The following is a 27,049-nucleotide window of genomic DNA, read 5'->3' on the forward strand; positions in this document are numbered from 1 at the left end:
TTTTGTATTAATACTGTGTGTTAAGGAAATTCAGATTGAATCAGATGGGATCTTTAACCTGGAGGAATTTCATAGTCTAATGGAGACAATGGATATGTTGCATTTGTGCTGGGTCTTGAGTTATAAACAGGATTAAATCACAGAAGCAGCCATGTCTCAGGCAAAGTACCATGTCCTAATATTTCAGTCATCTCCTGAAATAACCCTTTTGACCACCAGTATTTGTTTTCCTAGATGGCTGCTTCAGGTAAGGGGTATGGTACACACTCTGTAATATCTCTTAGGAGATATTACAGAGTGTGTACCATACTAGGATATCTTGTAATATCCTAAGAGATATTACAGAGAGACCCTTTGTAATATCCTAAGTGACTCATATGGAGCTGTCACCAGTGATTTACTTACCATTGATCTATCTATTCACTACCTCTAAGGAAGAATTGATACAGCAGACTTTCTATTTCAAAAGCATTTCATGAAATTAAATCTTTTTTCAGGTGGCTCTGAGACTGGATTAAGAGAATCCAACCTGGTATTTGTAAGGAGAAGATGTACCTAGAGCCTATTCTAGGACACATTTGGACGGGGGATATAAAATACAATAGAATAGTTGTAGATAGCCTTAATGAGGCAGAAAGGCATAAACACAGCCTTAAGGATCACATTAAATAAGCTGGCCAGTGTGAGCTACTTACATGTCCGTATCGGAATTTATCTGTTGCTGATTTGGGGTTCTCTTTCAGGCCTGTAATTCTGTTTTCTCTTTCAATGACTTTGGTCACCTTCTATTTGAACATCCAATAAGTGATTTCGGCTTTGCCTTTCTGCTTGTCTTTTGCAGCTAACCCTGATCCATTTTTCCTTATTGTTTTTCTGGTACCACTTTTAGTCTTGCTACATCTTATTGCTTAAGTGTTTCAAGGGGCCTATAACTTGATCATGAGACAGGATCTGAGAGTACTGGGAGATTATTGTGGTTTCTAGAGTAAGTCAGCCCTAACTATGCCATTCCTGGGGGCCAGAGGGCAAAGGAGGTTCTTGTCAGGCACCAGTTATATCTTACCTCTTGTCTTCAGAGGTCAGTGGATAGATAGAGATAATCAACGCACTTTAGTGACAAGCTTCCTTGCTCCTACTGCTCTGATTTTTGTATATAACGTTTTCTACCTGCTGTCCATTTTGCTCAAATGTCATCTTCTCAATGAATCTTACCCTTACCACCCCAGGTACAATTGCAACCATCCCCCTCCTCTGCTCTCACCTCCCATAGCACTCCCATTTGTCTTACCAGGCTTAATTTTTTTCTTTTTTTCATGTCATTTGTTGCCTTGTAACGTATTATGGAACTTATTTATTGTGTTTACTGTTTAAGTATTTTCTTGCAACTAGAATATAAACTCTGATTTTTGTTTGTTTTTATTGATATAGCCCAAGAGTCTAGAAAAGTGCTTTAGCATGTAACAAATTAATTTTTATATTGGTACATAATGTACATATTTTCAGGGTACACATGATAATTGGATACATTCATATAATGTGTAAATATCAAATCAGGGTAATTGGGATATATACCACCTTAAATACTTATCTTTTCTTTATACTAGGAATATTTGAATTATTCTCTTCTAGCTGTTTTGAAATGTACACTAGATTATTATTAACTGTAGTCACCCTATTGATCTGTCAAACACTATGTCTTATTTCTTTTAACTATATGTTTAAATTTTAATACTTGTTGAATATATGAATGAATAATTCCAATATCCACATCATTGACATCATTCAGAATAGACTTATTTTGCATTCTGAATTCTTATTTCAACTATATATGTTTGCTAAGAATCTTTTAATCAAGCGTTACTGCAGAAAATGGTATTTCTCTGTTCAGTATGAAAGGATTAGCTATCACAGTGAAAAAGAATATAAAGATATGTGAGAACAGCTTTGATAAGCTAGAGATGCTGAAAGAATGTTAGATTTGCTTCTATACAATAGTACACTCCAGGCAATAAGAGTATTTACCTTAGGCTCATGTTATCATGAATATGAATTTTATTAACTTACTTCTCGTGTGTAAGAGGAGATGACAGCATGCTACATCTGAAAGAGAAAATAAACTATTGCCTTGTGACTCCTCCAGAACAAAACAAAAACCTCAGCAACCTACAGAGCTTAAAGATCATTTGTGTAAAAAGGGAAGAAAAAAGGTTCAGAAACCTTAAATAGGCAAAGTGAAGCAGCAATATATTGCCATTCCTCAGTACTTAAGGAGAGAACTTAGAAGCTCTGGTAAAATCAACTTGTCTGCATCACTCCAAGGAGATATAGTAGTGATTTTAGAAAAATTAGTTTTATAAATACAAATACATAGTTTAAGTCATTTCTTCTAAATTCTTGGAAATTATATACTAGATGAGATGGCTGAAAATTATATGAAACTGTGGAGTTACCTGTTTTTACGTGACTAGCAACCAAGCATGATTTTTTGACAGAAGGCTCACAGGCCTATGCCAAAAGCTGATTAAATTGCTCAATTAAGTAAGAAGAGATGACAAACAAGAACAGCTGTAGGCCAAAGATTGGTCCACACGAGCTGTGCACACAGTATGGATTCAGAGTATAGGAGTGTCCATCTAAGAAAAGTAATAATGAAAATGGTCACTCAAAGAATGGCCATTTTCATCCTGTCACTTTTGTAATAGACTAATATTTTTTTAGTAGCACTCAAAATGCTAAGGTTTTGGGAAAGGCAACTTTGGATTTGGAGAATTGTTAATTTTACATGAAATAATCTTGTTTGTTGAGTTTCTTATGCTATTAAGCCACATAGCTATAAAGCAAATAAATTTTTATATATTGTCTCTTCAAGATATGATTCTCAATGAAGGGTGTATAGCAAATCCTCTGTAGGAGTTTGGAAAAAATACAGAGTTCTGGGTTCTACTTCTAGAACCCAATACCCTGGCGTGAGGGTCAGCAACTGTGTGACAGGAGCATTGCTCAGGTGATTCTGATGCCCGTTGCTGACTTGTAGTTGCTACAGAAAGAAAACCCACTTAACTTCAGGTCTAGATAAATGGAAAATGTGGAGAAGGAAATAGAGGATAAGTAATTGTGTCAGTTAAACACACTCCTGAGATTCACAGCTCCTTATTCACAATTCTGAAATCTTGATAGTGTTGAAAGCCAAAAAAGAAAAAAATAAGACTTCATGAAACCTGCTCTGCTCTCATCCAGTTTCTGGCAAAACCAGATCTAAATTGACATGAGGCTTTTCATGATCTGTATTTATCCCAAGTGTGAAGAGACACGTGTTTTTTTTACAGAAGGATGAATGTGTTTCTTATGGAAGTTTTACCTGATAAACTGTATATGTGTACTCTCTCTCTATATATAGAGATTAAGGGTATATATATATATGTAATATATATACACACACACACTAGTAATATATATTAGCATAGTCTAATATATATTATATATAGTAGTCTATGCTAATATATATACACTACATATATATTAGCCTATTCTCACACTGCTAATAAAGACATACCTGAGACTGGGTAATTTATAAAGGAAAGAGGTTTAATTAACTCACAAACCAGCGTGACTAGGGAGGCCTCAGGAAACTTACAATCATGGTGGAAGGGGAAGCAAACACGTCCTTCTTCACATGATGGCAGCAAGGAGAAGAATGAGTGCCCAGCTAAGGGGGAAGCCTCTTATGAAATCCATCAGATCTCTTGAGAAATAACTCACTATCACGAGAACAGGATGGGAGAAACCACCCTTATGATTCAATTATCTCTAACTGGTCCCTCCCACGGCATGTAGGGATTATAGGAACTAAAATTCAAGATGAAATTTGGGTAGGGTCACAGCCAAACCATATCTGTCATATCTGTCTATCTGTCTGTCAATCAATCTATCTATGCATCAATCATCTATCTATCTATAAACTATATACATATAGCTGTATATATACCATTTCCCTTCTAGAATCTAAAGAATTTTAGATCTTAAAGGGTATCTGGTCTCAATAAGTTTTGAATAAGAGATGGTAGAGTTGTAGTAATGGGTTCAGTTGACATTTTGTTCTGTCCTACTCAAATGATTTGAATATATTTTACTGATTCTAAATTTTTTTGAGGGCAGAAACTCTGTATGCTCACCTTATATAATAATAACCGTACATATTGGATCATTTAAAATAGTACCTCATCGAGGTCTCACAACAATCACACTATGAATGCAGGGCTCACTGTTCTAAGGATGAACAGCCTGAGGTGAGTCAATGAGCTGTCACAATGCTTAGTGGACAGGCACAGAATTAATAATCCATGAGTATTTAGTAAACTGAATATTGTTTTAAATTGAATTGAACTACTACTTTTTTTTTTTTTTCTGTAAGTAATAGGATACGTTCAGTGTGTGCTGGTCAATAAAACTTAAATGGAAAAATAGTTAATAAATGTTTTTATAAAATATATAGACATTTTCTAAATCCCATGAGCAAATGTAAAATGGTTGAGGGACACAAATTTTTTGATGTATGTATGATCAGAGTCAGCTTTAAGCATTAAAGTTAATATATAAGGGTAGGATTGATACTAATCATACTTATTTTGATAAACACTTAGTTTTATAAACTTCCCTCTAATAGCATATACTCAATCTTAGAGGAGTATGCCAGTAATGTGGGAAGTGGGTTTGGGATAAAGGGTGCAGGGTGGTCAAATGTCACCCTCATTCCCTCTCCATCAGTGAGATCTTCAGCAGCAGAGCCAGTGGGCCACTCCTAGAATCCATGGTCCTCTGCACCTGAGGCTTAGCCGTGTGAGTCCTGCTCTGATTGCACTGCCTTTCAGGACCTACTGGATGCTTACTGTTTTTGGTGTTTGCATAAGGAGATTACCATTTTCCAAATGCTAGTATAAGCAAAGGGAGAAGACCAAATAAAATGGGCTAATTTGGCTACAGTTCTAAATTGTTCTGTGCAAATCATGAAACTTCTCTGTGCCTGCTTCACTGTTTGTGAAATAAAGATGGTCACACTGATGTGACACTGAATGGTGATGAGTACAAATGAACTGAAGTTCCAAGAGTCCTTTGAAAATTATTGTATATTTAATATAGGTGAAGTATTGGTTGAATGCATTGAATAAATAAAATGTTTTTACAAAAAGTCTGAAAATATAAAATAATTAGTTTGAAAAAATATTCCTTCATTAAATACTGTTAACATTAGTGAAATATACACATAATCCATTTGCTAAGAGTTTGGACTTTGGGATCAGGCATGATTGTATTTAATCTGCATCATGGCTCTGCTATACTGTGACATTGAACTAGCTATCAAGCCTCTCCAAGCTGTATGGTTATATGTTCCTGTTCTATAAAATTGGGAGCATAGTAATGCCTGGATCATAGAAAAATATGTTAATTAGTTGTCAATAAACATATTGTAGGTCCTTAAAGGTACAAAGTGAAAACTTCATTAGCCTTTCCCTGCTTCAGAGAAATAAAGGTAGAAATGAGGTATGTGTTGGGAGGTGAGACACTTCTCAAGTATAACCAGACTTAGAATCTGTAGGGTTTATTTGGCTGTGCACATTTGAAAATCATTAAATATCTTTATTCTTTCTATAATTAATTCTTTCTGGACTTTAAGCATATCTTTCTAGGACTAATGATGAAAACTTGAATTCTTTGTTAAAACATCTTGTGTTCTACAATGCTAAAATGAGGGTGAGAGAAAGAGTATGGACAAATTGAACTGTTCCTAAGAATACAGTGGACAAGACAACCAGGAAAAAGGAACAGCAACACTTTCCCAATACAAAACACTTTGGCTATATAATTTTAAAAAATAAAACAGATAAGAAAAACAGCAATCTTTTCAAAACCATGGTCTTTTGTACAAAAGTAAAGGATATCTTTAGAGACCAAAAATAAAGTGTGACTCAAACCCAGAGAGGTAGTGAGTGGGGCTGTGACTGACTTGAGGGCATCTGCCAATGCTAGTGACTTAGAGCACTGGTTTTTCACTCGTGTGAAATAAAACCCAAGGGCTCAGACAAAGTATGTTGTCAAATAAGAAACAACCAATATAAAGCCAGGACCCCTCTAATAGCTACACTCTCACTGAAAAATTAAAAAAAAAACAAAAAAAAACCTACCCTAAATAAAAAGGTGCTTTGGAAACTTGGTTTGTCCTGTCAGAGATCCTAGAGAGAAGAAAACATAAAGTATCCCCTGAGAATTCATAATATTCTGTTCCTCAAGTGAGTTGATGGCCCAGAGTCTCACTACCTGTAGGCTTAAAAAACTCCACATAAAAATTTATTTTGGAGAGATCCCAGGTTGGAAATTTCCTTAGGCCCTTCACAGAACCAAGCAAAAATTCCCTCTGAGGGGACACACTAACGAATCAGTCCTTAAAATACCTCCACAAATAAATGACTGATAAACATGATTGCATAATTAAAAATTACAAAACACACAAAGAAACGAGTGTCATGAGAAACAGCAGTAAATACAACTAGCAGAATCAGACCCACAAAGATTTTAATTATTAGAATTATCTATATAGAACATAAAGTAATATATGCAAATAAATAAAGAGGAAATTGAAAATATGGGTGAGGAATGAAAGACTGAAGCATTTGAAAATGACCCAAACAGAACTTTTAGGAAAACAATTTTAAATGATTGAAATGAACAGTTCAGTTATGGGTTAAAGAGCATATCAGACAAAGATAGAGAATATGTTTAACATGTTTTTAAATGTAAGCAAATATGTATCATATTGCACAACTACCATAATGATTTCTTTCTGAAAAATAAGCAAGTGTTAATAAAAGTCAAGTGGAACTGAAATTCTGGAAAAATTTCCATGAAGGTTGGGAAGGAGTTATGAGAGTTAAATGATCACAAATGTTTTGAATTGGTGGAGTAGAATGGTGATATTGATTAGTTCAATTTTGCTAATTTAAGTATGCAGAGTGAAATTGCTAGGGCAACTTCCTAGTGAATAGAAATCCAAACCAATATAGAAGAAAGGAAGAAATGAAGTGAAAATAAAATCTCAGGGCTAGGTGTGGTATAATCCCAGCACTTAATTCCACTTAATCCCAGCCTGTAATCCCAGCACTCTGGGAGGCTGAGGCAGGCATATTGCTTGAGCTCAGGAGTTTGAGAACATGGGGAAACCCTGTCTCTACAAAAAATACAAATATTATTCGGGCATGGTGGCATGGCACACACCTGTAGTCTCAGCTACTTGGGAGGCTGAGGCAGCAGGGTCACTTGAGCCCAGGAGGCAGAGGTTGCAGTGAGCCAGGATTAAGACACTGTACTCCAGCCTGGGTGACAGAGGAAGACCCTGTCAAAAATAAAATAAAATCTCAGTTAATCTGAAAGAAAGCACAAAGAAAAGTTTGAGCAAAGGAACATATAAAATGAAGTGGTAGAAAAAATTCTGTTAGTAAGCACAATTAATGTAATTTTTCTGTTAAAGAGCAAAGATTAGCAGGCTAGCTTAAAACATTTCCATCTATATGCTGTGTATTAGTTTTCTACTGCGCATAACAAGTTACCATAAACTTAACAGCGTTAAACAAGGCGCATTTGATAGCTCACTCTTCCGTAAGTCAAAAGTCTGTGTGGGCTCCACTAGGTTCTCACAAATCTGAAATCAATTATTGGCCAGACTTGGCTCTTTCCTGGAGGAGCCAGGGAAGAACCTGATTTCCAGGTCATTCAACTTGTTGGCAGAATTCAGTTGCTTTTGCTTGTAGGGCAGAGGTCCCTGTTTCCTTTCTGGAAACGGCCCTGGCCACCCTAGGTCTTTTCAAATTGTCTCTTCCGTGTCAGCAAAGGAGACCATCCCTGCGTTGAATCCCTCTCTAGCTTCCAGTATCACTGACTTCTACTGCTTTTGAAGGGCTCATATGAGTAAATTAGGACCACCCAATAATCTTTCTTTTGCTGCTCATTATAGTCACAGGTTCCACCCAGAACTAAAGGGAAGGAGATTTCACAAGAGCAAGGGCCATAGGAGGTCATTCTCGGAGTTCCATCTCACATATACTGTTCTCAGAGTCATGTTTAAAACGTAAAGTAATAGAACATTTGAAAGTTAATGCCTGGAAAACATATACCAGGAAAATATGACCTAAAACAAAGTTGATATAGTTATATTGCTATCTAGCAAAACAGACTTTTGACAGGAACCAAAGCATTTTTAGGATTAAAAAGAGATACTGCATAATGAATGTGTAACAATTTTAAACTTGTATTACCATATAATATACTTTCAAAATTTATAAAGAATAAATTAGGCTGGATGTGGTAGCTCATGCCTGTAATCTCAACTACTGGAGAGGCTGAGGCAGTAGGATCACTTGAGGCCAGGAGTTCGAGACCAGCCTGTGCAACATAGCAAGACCCTGTTCCTAAAATAAATAAATAAATAATTAACTGGGCATGATGACACACACTTGTAGTTCAAGCTACTTGGAAGCCTTAGGCAGAAGGACTGCATGAGCCCAGGAGTTCAAGGCCACAATGAGCTATGATTTGTGCCACTGCACTCCAGCCTGGGCAACAGAGCAAAACCATGTCTCATTAAAAAAAAAAGAAAGAGTAAGTTGACAGAATTTGATGATTGTTAAACCCATCATCATAGTGCTTATGGTGGAAGAGAAAAAGCACTGAAATGAATAGGGTAAGCATTTAGCATTAAGAATTTAGAAAAACAAAAGAATGGGTAAATTAGTCAAAAATATATTAGGAAACACATAAAGATATGAGCAGAATTAATAAAAATAAAGGTACTATGTAGAGGATCGAAATATACAAAATTTTTTATCTGAAAGGCCAATAAAACTAATATAAGATTAATCAAGATTAAAAGTACAAATAAACCATGTGAAAAAAATAAACTATCAACAGCAATGCAGCAGAGATAAAAGATATAACCATATGCTTCAATATAGAAAAATATCAGAAAAGTAAAATGAAAATATCTTGGATATGTAATTACATCAGATATTTTAACAAAACAACAGAAAATGAAATGGTTTTACTAAAATATTTTTACTTGGTGTAATCTTAAAAATATGTCCTAAAGCCAATATTTCACTTATATTTAAAATAAAAATATTTGACTTTTAGACACTGAACACTAAGTAGGATTTCTTTTTACAAAGGTATACATTTCGGTCATTGCTTTTAAATTTCTAAGTTTTCTATTATGAATATCACTGAAACACTCAGTCTGTAACATTATAATTCTGTTTTCAAGCAACAATAAAAGATAGAAACAATGCTTGCTCAAACTTGTAAGCCATGTTACTGGATAGTTCCCTTACTTTTTAATCTCTCAAATTCTGAAAATGGTTATGGTTATGTCAGATGGTTGAGTTACCAGTCTTTTCTTGGACTTGCCATTTCCTAACATTAGAAACAAACATCAAGCCTATAGTTATCTTCCACACACTAGCCTACAGATTTGGGTTTGTCACCCTATAGAGCTGGCTGAACCATTTTGATAAGTGGTATTATGCAAACAATATGGCAGGCTACCTAGTGGTGCAGGACCTGAGTGACTGAGCCAACTCCTTTGGCTCCATCATTAGGGATAGCATGTAGTAGCCATTTCATTTAAAAAACTGGAAAGCTTTTGAAATAATTTTAAAGTCTTGTTTCTATGTAACAGGGAAAGACATTTATAATCTGTTTTTCAACCTCTGCTTTAATGCATAATAATTATGATTCTATTTGAAAACTGGATAATAATAGAAAAAAATCAGTATATCTGAAACTTTTTATGAGGAGACATATCTGTTATCTTGAAAGATATTGTATCTAGTTATTGTATTATTGTCTCTTTATCTTAGGCAGTAAAAATCATGTTAAATTTACATCTTTTTTAAAATTAAAAAAAAAAAAAACTGGAAAGCTGAGGATCTTTAAGATGAGATTTATTTTCCCTTTGAGAAAATATTTGCTTTTTTTGTGTGTTCCAAGGGCTCCTTTGTGGATAATATTTTTTATGATCACATTTCTGAAAACATGCTTTATTTTTCTTTCTATTAGCATTCCATACCTGTATACATTTTCAGAGCCATTATATTACGGTATATTGTATGTAATTACTTTATCTAGTAATGATCAGTTATCCATGTTAACAAAGCAGAGAAGGTATGCATCCTGAAAGTTACTCATTCTTTCAGGCAAAAATAAATGCTCAATCATATAATATTGGGCTAATATTGTTTTATAATTTAGCCACCTGTAAGGAATAGCATGCTAGAAGATGGTGTAAATTTTTTTTCTTTCTTCGGGCTTCTTGCTCAGCAAAACCAGTGATCATTCTCTTGTTTTCCATTTATTCTAAATTACAATTCAATGTGGTGGAAAGCAAATCGTACTGGGGCACATCATATTTATTTTGTATTTGTTAACACACTTTTTGAAACTCTGCAGAACTTGCCTGGAAAGGTACTTTTTGATTGTATATATTTCTGTATTCAGATGATTCAGATGTCTTTCTCTAAATGCTTCTATATTCTGAGACATGCCCAATTTCCTTACTTAATAATATAACAGTCCATCACTCATTGTAAATCAGTAGGGATCCAGCAATAAGGTGCAATACATCACAAAAGCAGGGCAGGCTATCATTGAGATAATAAGCAGGTGCATTAATATTCATGCATTATGAAATCCTGGTTGTGCCTCTAAAATGCTGTAGAATACATTCCAGGTTTAATGTTCACCAGTAGATGTTTGCAGTGATTTTAAGATACTTCTTGTGGCAATTTATTCAAGGCATCACTAGGTGATTTAGGAAACTTTCATCTGCAGTTCCCATTCACTTAATTGTATACTCAGCTAATGTTCCTCAGTGAGTATGCATAATCCTTTCTGGTTAGCCTTTGGGTTGTTCTTTGTCTCAGTTGGAAGTGATGTTGTGTAAGACGGATCATATATGTATGTCTGTGTGTGTGATGTGCTGTGTATGGTTGGAAAAGGAAGGGCAGCAAAAGGGGGGCAAAACTACATACATACATCCTATATAGTACAGTATTTACATAGTGTCAAAGACATGAAATTTAGACTTTGTTTCCACCTCAGAGTAATATAAGTGGGTGTATAAGAAAATAATGCTATACTACAGTGGATGCAAAATTACCAACAAAGCAGGGCCACCGCAGAGGATATTTGTATTGCCTATTCCATAAGAAAAGTTAGGACCTCAAATAATAAATGAGAAAAATTAACCAGAAGCTCTTTATCTGTCATGATGATATTGGGTTTATTACTGTTGTTAACATTCTGTATACATAGGATGGACACACACCCAAAATTCGTTCAGATGTTGGGACAAATGATGTCAGACTTACCCCAAGAGGGTATAAAAGTTTTATTTCATAAGTAACGAGGCTTTCTGGGGAGAGCACGGAGGCTCCCAGGCAAATCTGAAAATAACTTGAGCCAGGGCCTAGAAAGGAAACTTGTTTGGAATTTTTATGGTGTACTTGGAGTGAAACCAGGGTGAGGGTTTCCATACATGGTTTAAACTTCCTGCTGGTACCAAAGGAAGGGGCACCATAGTTTTCGTATCAGTTTTCTCAAGTGTCAGGCAGAAAGGGAAGAAGGAGGGGTGAGGCTTAAAAGTTATAAGCAATCAAATATAAAAAGAATGGAGTCATTTTTCATACTAAGTTATGATGATGTTGGGAGAAACTTTGGGAAATATGACTGCAGTGTGTTTAGGACTTTCTATCAATATGCTTAGAAGCAGAGAAGTAAAATGAACAACTTGAAGAAATACTGGAGCCCTGTTGTTCACCTCACCTCCTCTCCAATTTAAATTCTGACATTTTCTGGTTGGTAACCAATGTCCCAACACTCTTAGTCAGTGCTCATGTCCTTCATCATGATAAAGAGTCTTTCCTCTTGGCCTGTGTATGTGAAGATGTTCTCATTTTGATGTTGGCTTTGGCTATTGGTAAATCAATATATCCTGAACCATATTCCATGGGCATTAAAAGTTCTCAAACATTAGATCTGCTTTTACAAATTAAAAGAAATTCAGTATCTTTCCATCCTGTCACTGAATAAGCCAGCATAGGAAATTTCAAAGCATATGTTAAATTATGGGTTTTTTAATATTGAAAGCTTGGCATTAATTGGCTATGCATACTGAGAAAGTGCCAAATACTTGCTTATAATTTCACCTAAAGTATTTTTCCTGATGTGAACCAGTGTATGACCACAATATACTGACCAATACATGACCACATTTTCCTGAATGAAATTGAATAGAATAAAATGATATCAACCAAGTCAGGAAAACAATATTTCAGTGGTGGGGCAATTCTTCCCTAATTCTCTCAATTGATTTTCTTAGTCGCACAAGGAACTAAAAGAATGTTGGCCATGATAACAATTACACCAGGATGTTTATTGAAGTATTGAAAAGATAATTAAGGAAATCTATGAAAATCCTATTTCTGGTGGCATATTTTGCTGCAATTTTCATGAGATGGGAGATGCTACCAATGTGGGACTGTGATATTACTATTATCTTTAAGAGAAGAGAAGAAAAATCTACCTACTAAATGCTGTTAAAGAATACTTAGCAGCCGGGCGCGGTGGCTCATGCCTGCAATACCAGCACGTTAGGAGGCCGAGGCGGGTGGATCACCTGAGGTCAGGAGTTCGAGACCAGCCTGGACAACATGGTGAAATCCCGTCTCTATTAAAAATACAAAAATGAGCGGGGTGTGGTGGCATGCACCTGTAATCCCAGCTGCGTGAGAGGCTGAGAGAGGAGAATCGGCTTGAAACCGGGAGGCAGAGGTTGCAGTGAGCCGAGATCGTGCCACTATACTCTGGCCTGGGTGCCAGAGCGAGACTCTATCTCAAAAAACAAAAAACAAAACAAAAAAAAGAAACAAAAACCCCCTTAGCATTCCATTTATGAAACACTTTTCATGTTTCATATATGTTATAAAGATAGGTAGTCATATAAACCCAATGTTTAGTTTATCACATATACTGAATATTAAACAAAACCTTTCTTCAAAATTATCTCTCAAAAGAGCTGAAACGGTTTTATGTTGAAACTCCTACAAAATCTCCTATTACATTTATTTTATTTTGAACAAAGTTGTATTTGGGGAAGACATTAATAGAAAACAATGTTAATTAAAAACTGGCTTTGAATGTTATTTAGGTCATCTGATGGATACTGTTAAAAAAGGAAACAAGCCTCTCATGGATATACTAATTATTTTGGGTGATATATGCTCAAATTTGCCAAAAATCTGTGTCATTGTAAATGGGCCTCTTAGAAATCACTTTAAATAACAATTCAGAAATTTTATTTTAAAATAGAGAGGTTTTGGCAATCAACCAAAAGAACACGGAGAACAGGAATCAAATATGCTAACTTTATATTAAGACTAAGTGACATATCTAACTCTGAATCACAGTCTGTAATGGAGGGTTCCCAAATGCAGTGACGGTCAACTATGTTTCAAGACAATGAAAAGAAGAAGCATGATAGTTGCTGATCAAAGGCAAAGTTGGTAAAGGACAGTTCTTCAAGGTAGGTGCCAGACTCTAAAAGCCCTGGCACAATGTGGGTAGGGTGTGCTGGCTGAGTGGATCCTACCACCACTCAACATGAGCCTCTTGGATACAGAAAGTCTGGAAAAAACTGACATCATTCAGATGTCAATCGGTCCCAAAGGAACTAGCATGAGAATTTTGTTACTAAGAAGAAAAAAGGAAGAAAATGATAGGAAAATCCAGCAGAAGTTGGAAGAGTCCTCCACCAGAAAATGCTACCAAGGACCAGAGGAAAATGGTAACCAAACATATTATATTGAATTTTTTAAAAATTAGGGAAGTAATTGCCTTTTAAAATAAGGTTTCAAAGCAATGGTACAGGAATTCAGAGAGGATGATGTGAGACAATAGAAGATGAAATAAAATATGGTGGACTCAGGAAAGAAACATGGAAGAAAGAAAATTAGATAAATAAAGGTCAAATTGAAATCTCTACAAATATTACTGGACACACTCCAAAATCCTCAGTATAGGTCCTAACTCAGTGAACAAAATTAAAAGCTAATAAGGAATGTAGACATAGAGGGCAGAGAAACCCAGCATATACATAATTGTTGTCCCCAAGAAATACAACTAAAGTAATGGAAAATAAAAGTCATGGATTAGGATAAGATTCCAAAAAGACAGAACAGAACACAGGAAAACTTGAATTCTTAGATTGAAAGGGCAAATCATGCCTAGAAAATTGATACAAATCAATAAACTTAGCAAAATTATTATACTCAAAATATAAAAAGAATACTTTATAAAACTAATTTACCTGGAGAGATGGAAAAAAATAATTTCAGGTTCAGTTTTCTCACTTCTTAGCATCAACAATGTTAAGGCAATAAAGAAATGCCTCTAGTTTCTTAGGGAAAAAATGTGACCCAATAATTTTAAACTCAGCCTAATTATTGGCCAAGTATTTTAAAAATAAGTAATTTGGTTGTAGGCTATATAATTCTCTTGCCAGTTTAGTTTTAGGGTCAAGTTTAAAAGAAATGTGTAACTTCCAATTATAAAGCAGAACGTAGAAATTTTTCCAAACCCTAAATAATAAGAGCTATTTATGACAAACCCACAGCCAATATCATACTGAATGGGCAAAAACTGGAAAAATTCCCTTTGAAAACTGGCACAAGACAGGGATGCCCTCTCTCACCACTCCTAATCAACATAGTGGTGGAAGTTCTGGCTAGGGCAATCAGGCAAGAGAAAGAAATCAAGGGGATTCAGTTAGGAAAAGAAGAAGTCAAATTGTCCCTGTTTGCAGATGACATGATTGTATATTTAGAAAACCCCATTGTCTCAGCCCAAAATCTCCTTAAGCTGATAAGCAACTTCAGCAAAGTCTCAGGATACAAAATTAATGTGCAAAAATCACAAGCATTCTTATACACCAGTAACAGTCAAACAGAGAGCCAAATCAGGAATGAACTTCCATTCACAATTGCTTCAAAGAGAATAAAATACCTAGGAATCCAACTTACAAGGGATGTAAAGGACCTCTTCAAGGAGAACTACAAACCACTGCTCAGTGAAATAAAAAAGGACACAAACAAATGGAAGAAATACCATGCTCATGGATAGGAAGAATCAATATCGTGAAAATGGCCATACTGCCCAAGGTAATTTATAGATTCAATGCCATCCCCATGAAGCTACCAATGAGCTTCTTCACAGAATTGGAAAAAACTGCTTTAAAGTTCATATGGAACCAAAAAAGAGCCCGCATCTCCAAGACAATCCTAAGTCAAAAGAACAAAGCTGGAGGCATCACGCTACCTGACTTCAAACTATACTACAAGGCTACAGTAACCAAAACAGCATGGTACTGGTACCAAAACAGAGATATAGAGCAATGGAACAGAACAGAGTCCTCAGAAATAATACCACACATCTACAGCCATCTGATCTTTGACAAACCTGAGAGAAACAAGAAATGGGGAAAGGATTCCCTATTTAATAAATGGTGCTGGGAAAATTGGCTAGCCATAAGTAGAAAGCTGAAACTGGATCCTTTCCTTACTCCTTATACGAAAATTAATTCAAGATGGATTAGAGACTTAAATGTTAGACCTAATACCATAAAAATCCTAGAGGAAAACCTAGGTAGTACCATTCAGGACATAGGCATGGGCAAAGACTTCATGTCTAAAACACCAAAAGCAACGGCAGCAAAAGCCAAAATTGACAAATGGGATCTCATTAAACTAAAGAGCTTCTGCACAGCAAAAGAAACTACCATCAGAGTGAACAGGCAACCTACAGAATGGGAGAAAATTTTTGCAATCTACTCATCTGACAAAGGGCTAATATCCAGAACCTACAAAGAACTCAAACAAATTTACAAGAAAAAAACAAATAACCCCATCAAAAAGTGGGCAAAGGATATGAACAGACATTTCTCAAAAGAAGACATTCATACAGCCAACAGACACATGAAAAAATGCTCATCATCACTGGCCATCAGAGAAATGCAAATCAAAACCACAATGAGATACCATCTCACACCAGTTAGAATGGCGATCATTCAAAAGTCAGGAAACAACAGGTGCTGGAGAGGATGTGGAGAAATAGGAACACTTTTACACTGTTGGTGGGATTGTAAACTAGTTCAACCATTATGGAAAACAGTATGGCGATTCCTCAAGGATCTAGAACTAGATGTACCATATGACCCAGCCATCCCATTACTGGGTATATACCCAAAAGATTATAAATTATGCTGCTATAAAGACACATGCACACGTATGTTTATTGCAGCACTATTCACAATAGCAAAGACTTGGAATCAACCCAAATGTCCATCAGTGACAGATTGGATTAAGAAAATGTGGCACATATACACCATGGAATACTATGCAGCCATAAAAAAGGATGAGTTTGTGTCCTTTGTAGGGACATGGATGCAGCTGGAAACCATCATTCTTAGCAAACTATCACAAGAACAGAAAACCAAACACCGCATGTTCTCACTCATAGGCGGGAACTGAACAATGAGATCACTTGGACTTGGGAAGGGGAACATCACACACCGGGGCCTATCATGGGGAAGGGGGAGCGGGGAGGGATTGCATTGGGAGTTATACCTGATGTAAATGACGAGTTGATGGGTGCAGCACACCAACATGGCACAAGTATACATATGTAGCAAACCTGCACGTTGTGCACATGTACCCTACAACTTAAAGTTTAATAATAATAAATAAATTTAAAAAAAAAAGAACATAAAAATTACATATAGTATAAGAAAGTAAAATTTTTTTTTCTCATTTTTTATAGATGAGGAGTGAAGATATCATTAAAGGTGATAAAATAGGAATATAAGATATTCAAAGAGTTAAATATGTTAATAGGAAAAATAATAAAATAGGGTAGTGAAGGGAAAGAAGACAGAGGGGGAGGAAGCAGAAATAAAATTTTCCTATCCATGCTCATAGTATGGAGTAAGTAAAATCTAAATAAATAGGAAATATTAATACATACCTAAATGAAGTATAATTATAAAGATAATAATTAGAACAAAATAGAAACCTTTCATATTTTAGAAGAATGCACATAAAAAGGTATGATGATTCTTTGATGCCTAGTTTGTTGAGTATTTTTAACATGAAGGCATGTTGAATTTTATCAAAAGCCATTTCTGCATCTATTAGGATGATCATGTAGTAACTATTTTTAATTCTGTTCATGTGATCCAATAAATGGATCATATTTATTGAATTAGCATATAATGAACCAAACTTGCATCCTAGGAATAAAGCCTACTTGATTGTGACAGATTAGCTTTTTGATATGCTGCTGGATTTGGTTGCTAGTATTTTGTTGAAGATGTTTGTGTGTATGTTCATCAGGGATACTGGCCTGCAGTTTTCTTTTTTCATTGTGACTCTTCAAGGTTTTGGTATGACAATGATGCTGACCTCATAGAATGAGTTACAGAGATATTCCTCTTTCTTGATTTTTGTAATAATTTAAGTAGGATTGGTACTAGCTCTTCTTGTATGTCTGATAGAATTTGACTGTGAAGCCATCTGGTCCAGTACTTTTTTGGAAGTGGTAGCAATTTTTTTTTTTTTTTTTGAGATGGAGTCTTACTGTGTCACCCAGGATAGAGTGCAGTGTCGTGATCTCCGCTCACTGCAACCTCTGCCTCCAGGGTTCAAGCAATTCTCCTGCCTCAGCCTCCCGAGTAACTGGGATTACAAGTGTGTACCACCACGCCCGGATTTTTTTTTTTTCGTGTTTTTAGTAGAGACAGGGTTTTGGTATGTTGGCCAGGCTTGTCTCAAACTTTTGACCTCAGGTGATCTGACCATCTTGGCCTCCCAAAGTGCTGGGATTACAGGGGTGAGCCACCACACATGGCCTTTGTTGTTGTTGTTGTTGTTGGTAGGATGTTTTATTACTGATTCCATGTTGAAATTTGTTTCAGTCTTTTCAAGATTTCAATTTCTTCCTGGTTCAATCTTGGGAAGTTATATGTTTCAGGAATTTATCCATTTCTACAAGTTTTTCTAACTTTATATGCAGAAATGCTTACAACAGTCTCTAAGGTTTTTCTGTATTTCTCTGGGGTCGGTGATAATGTCCCTTTTGTCATTTCTAATTGTGTTGATTTAAATCTCTTTTTAACTTAATCTAAGTAGTACTCTATCAATCTTGTTTACTCTCTTGAAGAACCAGCTTTTTGTTTTGTTCATCTTTTGTATGGATTTTCATGTCTCAAATTTATTCATTTCATCTCTGGTTTTGGTTACTTCATTTCTCCTGCTAGCTTTTTGTTGGTTTTCTCTTGTTTTTGTAGCCCTCTAGGTATGATGTTAGGTTGTTAATCTGAGACCCTTTTAACTTGATGTAGGTGATTAGCACTATTTCCAGTTAACACTGCTTTAGCTGTGTCCTAGGGATTCTGGTATGCTGTTTCTTTGTCTTCATTTGTTTCATAGAACTTTTTATTTGTGCCTTAATTTCATTCTGTACCCAAATGTCATTCAGGAGCAGATTGTTTAAGTTTCATTTAATTGTATGGTTTTGATACATCTTCTTGATATTGATTTTTATTTGTATTATTCTGTGGTTTGAGAGTGTAGTTGATATGATTTTTCCGTTTTTGAATTTGTTGAGAATAGCTTTATGGCCAAGCATATGGTTGATCTTAGAGTATGTGTCATGTGCAGCTGAGAAGAATGTATATTCTGTAATAAAAGCCATCTATGGCAAACCCACAGCTAACATCATGCTTAAGGGGCAAAATGTGGATGCATTCCCCCTGAGAACGAGAACAAGAAAAGCATACCCACTCTCACCACTATTATTCAAAATAGTACTGGAATTCCTAGCCAAAGCAATCAGGCAAGAGAAAGAAATAAAAGACCCCCAAATAGGAAGAGAGGAAGTCAAATTCTCTCTCTTCACAGACGATATGATTCTATACTTAGAAAACCCTAAAAGGCTCCTAACTGATAAACAACTTCTGTAAAGTTTCAGGATACAAAATCCGTGTACAAAAATCAGCAGCATTTCTGTATGTCAGTAATGTCCAAGCTGAGAGCCAAATCGAGAACACAAGCTCATTCACAATAGCCTCAAAAAGAAAAAATACATAGGAATACAGCTAACCAGGCAGGTGGAAGATATGTCTACAATGAGAATTAGAAAACACTTTTGAAAGAAATCAGAGATGCCTCAAATGAATGGATAAGCATTCTATGTTCATGAATAGGAAGAATCAATATTGTTAAAATTGCCATATTTTCTGCAGCAATTTACAGATTCAGTGCTATTTCTACCATTTTCACAGAATTACCCATAGTCTATTCTAAAATTCATATGGAACAATAAAAGAGCCCAAACAGCCAAAGCAATCCTAAGCAAACAGCACAAAATCAGCGGCATCACACTACCTGACTTCAAACTACACTAGAAACCTACACTAACCAAAACAGCATATTGGTACAAAAACAAATACAGAGACCAATGGAACAGGTTAGAGAACCCAGAAATAAAACCATACACCTGTAACCATCTACAACCATCTGATCTTCAACAAAGTTGATAATAACAAGCAATGGGGACAGGACTTCTTATTAAATAAATGGTGCTGGAATAACTGGCTAGCCATATGCAGAATGAAACTGACCCCTTCCTTTCACTATATACAAAGATCAACACAAGATGGATTAAAGACTTACATATAAGATCTAAAATGATAGAAACCCTAGAAGAAAATATAGGAAACACCATTCTGAACACAGGCATTGACAAAAACTTTATGATGAAGTTCCCACAAGCAATTGCAACAAAAACAAAAATGGACACGTGGAACATAATTAAACTAAAGAGCTTCTGCCCAGCAAAATGAACTATCAATGGAGTAAATGAACAACCTATGTGATATGGTTTTGCTGTGTGCCCACTCAAATTCACCTTGAATTGTAATAACCCTCACATGTCAAGGGAGGTGCCAGTGGAGATAATCATGGAGTTAGTTTCCCCCATACTGTTCTAGTAGTAGTGAATAAGACTCACAAGATCTGATGGTTTTATAAATGGGAGTTCCCCTGCACAAGCTCTCTTGTTTGTTACTATGTACGTCATACTTTTGCTTCTCCTTTGCCTTCTGCCATGATTATGAGACCTCCCCAGCCATGTGGAACTGTGAGTCCGTTAAACCTCTTCCTTTATAAATTACCCAGTCTCGGGTATGTCTTTATTAGCAGTGTGAGAACAGATGAATACACTACAGAATAGGAGAAAATATTTGCAAAATATCCATCTGACAAAGGTCTGATAGCCAGAATTTATAGGGAACTTAAATAAATCAACAAGCAAGAAAACAATATAAAACATATATATTTTATTTATATATATATATAAATAAAAAGCTCAACGTCACTAATCATTAGAGAAATGCAAATCATACTGCAATGAGATACCGTCTCACACTAGTTAGAATGGCTATTAAAAAGAAAAAAAAATGACAGATGCCAGCTATGCTGCAGAGAAAAATGAATGCCTATATGCTGCTGGTGGGAATGTGAGTTCAGCCACTGTGAGAAGCAGTTTGGAGATTTCACAAAGAACTTAGAATAGAACTAATATTTGACGTACCAATCCCATTACTGGGCATATACCGAGATCCGCTCGGTCATGGAGACACTAACCCAGTGGTGCTGGAGCAATTAAGACAAAGACACAGAACTAGAGTGCAGAGTGGGAATCAGGGGGCTGACAGCCTTCAGAGCTGATGGCCATGAACAATGTTTGACCTACATATTTATTGACAGCAAGCCAGTGATAAGCATTATTTCTATAGATTATAGATTAGCTAAAAGCATTCCTTATGGGAAACAAAGGGACAGGCTCTGCCTTGTTATCTGCAGCAGGAACATGTCCTTACGGCACCGATCACTCATGCTGTTGTGTGTGGTTTAGGAACACCATGAGCGGTTTTCCACCCTGGGTGGGCCAGGTTTTCCTTGCCCTCATTCTGGTGATCCAACAACCTCCAGTGTGAGCGTCATAGCCATCACGAGCATGTCACAGTGCTGAAGAGACTTTGTTTATGGCCAGTTTCTCATGGCCTGTTTATGGCCAGATTTGGGGGCCTGTTCCCAGCAGGCATATGCCTAAAGGATATAAATTGTTGTACCATAAAGACAAATGCACATAGATGTTTATTACAGCACTATTCACAGTAGCAAGACGTGGAATCAACCTAAATGCCTATCAGTGGTGGACTGGATAAAGAAAATATAGTACATAAATACCATCAAGTAATGTGCAGCCATAAAAAATAATGAAATCATGTCCTTTGCAGCAACGTGGGTGCAGCTGGAGACCATTATCCTAAGCAAATTAATAAAGTAACAGAAAACCAAATACTGCATATTCTCACTTATAAGTGGAAACTAAACATTGAATATACGGAGGCACAATGATGGAAACAACAGACACAAGGGCCTACTTGAGTGGGGAGGGTGAGAGGAGGGTGAGGATCAAAAACTTACACCTATCAGATACTATGTTCACTACCTGAGTGATGAAATCTTTGGTACACCAAACCCCAGTGACACACAATCTACTCATGCAACAAACCTGCACATATACTCCCTGAACCTAAAATAAAAGGCAAAACAGTTTTTAAAAAGGCATGATGGATGACTAAAGCAAGAAGAAACTATCTCAACAGTTTTATATGTGCTAATATTGAATGATGTCAATATATTGTTAAGTAGAAAGAAAATGACATACTAGCACATAAAATTTTATATATTATGTTCATTAATATCCTTTATGTATATGCTTGTTTATTGATAGAATAACATTTATTATCTTAAATGATACTCCACCAATTAGTAGCTACCTCAAGAGCGACACTACATAGCCATAGTTATTTTTCTGTTTTGGCTTTGTATCCCTCATAAATCAATATTTTACACGAGTATCACATGCTTAGCATACAACCATATCAAATATGACTTTAGATATAGTATATGTAGTATCTGCATGAGAATTAGCTTGTAATCAGGCTAAGAAGATAAGAATGGCAAAAGTAGAGAATCACACAGAATGTCAATTAATACTCAGTTTTGTCGCACAAATATTTTATGAAGCCTTCTTAGAAGACTGCAGCCTTCAGTGACCTCCTTCCCTTTGATTTTAAATAGCAATTATAGACTGTATCATACTGTAACATTAAATTATGTCTTTATCATATTCTAATAGTTCAGTATATGATAGTCTTGTCTTTATAGAAAAGATTGTCAAATCCTTTGACTCTAAATCCATTTGTGTGATACATTACTGATATAAAGCAAAGTGACTGGATAGAAATCTCAGATATGAACAATAACACACCAATAATTATTATACCACCTGCTAATATATATATATTGTGCTCATAGGTGATTAATAAGAAAACAAGGCACAGAGAGGTTAATTACATTGTCCTAAATTAAAAAAAAAAAAAACCTACCAAGAGATATATTTAGGGTTAGAACCCAGGCAGGCTGACTCTGGAAATAGTGCACATAATGGTATAATAGATGGTGACCTTGCTCTGTTATTTAACCTCATTGACTTCTCTTCCTCCATTGCTAAAAGGTGGAAAATAATGACTTACTTTACAAAGCTGCTGTGATACTTAATAAGAAAAATCCATTAACAGCTTTGTAATCCATGAAGCTGTACAGCCAATGTGAAGTATAACTGTCGTCATTGCTATTTTCATGCTGTTAACTGGCATCATGCAGGCTCGCCTCACAGGACAGCAAGGATTTCACTTAGATTTCTGTAGAGATAATTTTTTTTAACAATCATTTACTGACTTTTAAACCTCAAAATGCATGTTTTTGCTGAGATTGCACAATATCTGTATTCTCAAATAAGTTATATTCTACTGAAAAAGATTATCTGATAAGCCATGATGTGGTGAGTGCCATAATGAGATTCTGAGTTCTGTACAGGGACCTACTAGAGAGGAAAGGGGAAGGGAAGGATTTTGAGATTCAAAGAGTTAAGCACATTTCGCTCAGCATAGAAAGATTTGCAATTTCAAATTCTAATACCTGCCTGTGAGAGAGGCATTCACAGGTTTTGTGTATTTATGCTACACAGAAACCTCATGGCATTGTCTTTAGTCTCCCTTTCCGGCATCTTTTCCCACAAAGACTGTCCTTGACCAACACCAGAAATGAATTTGATTTCTCTAATGCAGGAGATAATTGGATTTTTCTTTATGGAATGCATCCCTTTAATGACTGTCTCTGCTCCTGCCAATTTAGCTGCAAGTGACCTGACATTGATCTGATGATATGACCTAAAATAAAGAGTTCGAGCTGGAGGTGACAAAGATCAGCTGCCTGGCATCTGAAAGAATGTTTTTTTGCTTCATCTCACCATTTTCCTGGGAAAATACTTTATCCTTGAATGTCATTTTTACAAAACATGCAGCTGTAATAATTGGTCATACAGCAGCAGATTGCTTCCTTCTAGAAAATATAATAAGTATTTCCCAGAAAGTGCCCTGGAGAAAACATTGAAAATTGAATGAAACCCACCCAGTAATCATTCTATTCCTTGGAAATATTTATTACCATGTTGATTCTTTCTGGAACAGGATAAATATTACTGAAGAGAATTAATTAAATCTTTTAAAAGTCTGATGCAACAAGAAATATTTATTTACGTATTTATTCATGTAACCTTTAGGTTTTGTTAAAATATTTGACATGAGACCTGTTATTAAAGAAAGTTATAAAGGTACAGTGGCTGAAATTGTATTTGGGAAAAAATAGCAATTTTTTCCTCAAGAGGAGTTATGATATAAAGCTCTTTTTATTCCTAAGAGTATGTGAGATTTAAATTTCTCTGTTTTCACCTTTATTATTTTTTTTTCAGTAACAGTGTAATTCACTTGATTCATGGTTAATTTTTATTCTGCCATCTTCCCTTTACTTTTTTTGATAAGTATCATGAATCATTTTGATGGGAAATACTATCCATGGGCATTAATTTGAGTGAGAAAATATAATCCTGTAATTTAAAAGGATCAAGAAGAAGATAAACAGATGAAAAAATCATTGATGAACTAGTTTCCCTTTTAAAATAAGTAAAAAATGTTTTCCTTTTTGAATTCTTAATATTAGTTGCATTCACATTGATGGTGATTGACAGTTTAAAGAGAAATGAACTGAAAGTTTATATTAAAACCATGCGTGATTGTTGAATCTTTTTTTATTCAACAATGAAGCCACATCATGTGAAATTATTGTAGGCTCTATGTTAGATAGAGCCTACATAAATCTGTAGTGTTACTCAGTGAAGGAGAATGGACTATCTTTGGTTCTCATCAACCAAGAGAATGTTGGGAACTCTATTCCTAGAAATGACATTGAGAAATAATATGAAGAATTAATATCAGATCTTTCCTGTAAACTAGAATCCTTATCTACCATTCTGATTGTGTCATCTAAGTGAGCATGTGAAGCAGTGACATGCTGGTGAATGTTTCCAGAGACCATTTTGGATGCCCCTGCTTGAGAATTGATGTGCCTTCTACAGGAAATCCAGTACTATTGAAGGGGTCACTGATCTAACAGTACTCCCCACTGAATCACCATCTTTCATCATAAATGATTAAATTTCACCCATATCAAGGCCACTGTTGAAAGCTACACTTAAATGCAATGATAAAGCTTTTTAAGCACAAGAGAAAATTTTATTTTAGTGGATGATGAAAATTCTCTCTTACTCAATGCAATAAACCTCATTTCATTTCTGTTTTCATAATTTTGAATCTATCTTGTCTGAATTTGAACATTATTAATCAAAATAGTAAGTATTGGAATAGTGTTCTCTTCTCTTGAAGGGAAGGCAGATTTTCTGGAAATGGGAAACGTGCGTGTGTGTAACATACACACGCATTTGTGTAACACTTTTTTAAAGGAAATTTATTCTCCATCCTCACTGGATTTTTAAGATACCTTTCTAATAGATTAACTATTTATGATACTTTGGGCTTCTGCTGAAATCATTAATATGTGATGTGGTAAATGAGCAATGTATTTTGTTAATGGATCTTTAAAAACAGGTATTTATATCTTAATTTATTTTATCATTTCTTCTTGAGCAAATATTTTGGTCTAGTATATAAAAATCCCTTTGACATTAGAAGGGATAGAAAGATCTCCACCGTCAAGGATTTCAAAGTCTAGTGAAGAGAGAAAAAAGTACATAAGTAAGTAAAAGAGAAGGTAGAAGGTGACACATGACATGAGAAGGATGGGTCAAGAACCACAAGTTTTCTATAAGTGGGAGAGAACAGTGAAGACATCACAGTAGTGATATGACTTAGGCCTCAGAAGATGGGCAGAATCTGTGCAGGTGAGGAAAAGAGGAAGAACATTTTTAGATGAAGGCATAGAATTGTGGGTAAGAGCATGCTGGCTAATTAGAATAAATATGCTATAAAACTGGGTACGAGTAGTTTACCACACATATAGTTGGAAGAAGTAAGGAAGAGGAAAAGAGAAGATAATATTTTGATTAATGATATCACTAAAAATCTAGACATCAGGGAATGCTTGAGTTTTAGATTTAGAAAAACTTTTAAAGAATATAGTATTTTATTTGTTACATATGCTTTGTTTCTATGGTGAAACTAATATTCAAAGGTACTTTCTTTATATAAGGTAATCTTAATATTTAAAAAATCTTAATATTTGACATGTTGAATGACTTTAAATGTGCTTATTCCATATGTACAGTACAGTCAAATAAACTATTAGAATTTTTAATTGAATGAAGTATATCCTAATTTTTGTTTCTGCATATGTTATAATGTTAAAATGTGTACTTATTCTATTCTCAATAGAATGTAAATTATAGGCTTATAGTTAAATCTGATTTTAAGATTTCTGAAAGTGCTAAATAAGATCCTTTCATTGCTTCAGGTCACTGATATGATGCTTCAGGACAAACCCTATCCTGACTGGGGAAAATCCGCAAGAGCTTTCTGGAAGAAAGGAAATGTTAGGATCACTTTGTTCTGGTAGGAAATTGTTTCACTTACTTATTTCTGCCTTGCCTCACTCACTAAAGGACTTGAGTTGGGTGTAATTTTCCTTAGAGATACAGAATTCTATCTAGAGGGACATTTTTGGTAGCTACTATGTTCTATTAAAACCATTATCCTAATTATTTTATGAATTAATTTCTTCTTACATATTGTGTATATTCACATTTATAAAAGAGAAGTTTTGCTATATAGTGATACACTTAAGATTCGACCAGAGGTAGGTTTTTGATTCAGCAAAAACAAGCTGTAATTTTCATCAGTAAGATCTGATATATAAAACTGTCTCCTATAAATACTAAATTGCCTAGTATATTTGACAGGATACGATTTTGCTCTGAGAAGTGATAAAGAAAAGGAACCTCTTTACAAATCACATCGACTACATTGGCATTTCTTCTTTATGTAGTTTCCTTTAGCTCTCCAGCCCAATCCTTGAAATTAAAAAATAATCCATGTCTTATGGAACTTTGTTTTTTGTGAAGTCACCATTATTTATGTGTATGTGAACAAGTTCAAACAGAAAAGTTAGAAATGGAGAGACAGCAAGAAGGGCACTTTCACGTGGCTGTGGGACACTCCCCAAGCACAGTGATTCTGCATGATATAATATACAATTGAATAATTATATAATCCCAAGAAAAGTTATGTAAACTAACACAATTTTTTTTTATATTGAACTCAACTAAAGCAGTGCTGAAAAGCAACTTTCTAGCACTGAATGCTCTTTATTTATTTATTAATTATTATTATACTTTAAGTTCTAGGGTACATGTGCATAACGTGCAGGTTTGTTACATATGTATACCTGTGCCATGTTGGTGTGCTGCACTCATC

General features: G+C 35.3%; 1 protein-coding gene across 3 annotated transcripts in view; it reads left to right on the forward strand.

Annotated features, from left to right (window-relative positions):
- TMEM117 (transmembrane protein 117) overlaps positions 1–27,049 on the forward strand; it is a 570,252-nt gene that overhangs the window by 354,048 nt on the left and 189,155 nt on the right. For all 3 annotated transcript variants that reach the window (XM_008002942.3, XM_008002945.3, XM_008002946.3), the window contains one exon: positions 26,091–26,188. In XM_008002942.3, the coding sequence (XP_008001133.1) occupies positions 26,091–26,188 (98 nt within the window). The remainder of the gene's footprint in view (positions 1–26,090; positions 26,189–27,049) is intronic.

The sequence above is a fragment of the Chlorocebus sabaeus genome, chromosome 11 (genome assembly GCF_047675955.1).
Source record: "Chlorocebus sabaeus isolate Y175 chromosome 11, mChlSab1.0.hap1, whole genome shotgun sequence".
Classification (NCBI taxonomy): Eukaryota; Metazoa; Chordata; class Mammalia; order Primates; family Cercopithecidae; genus Chlorocebus; species Chlorocebus sabaeus.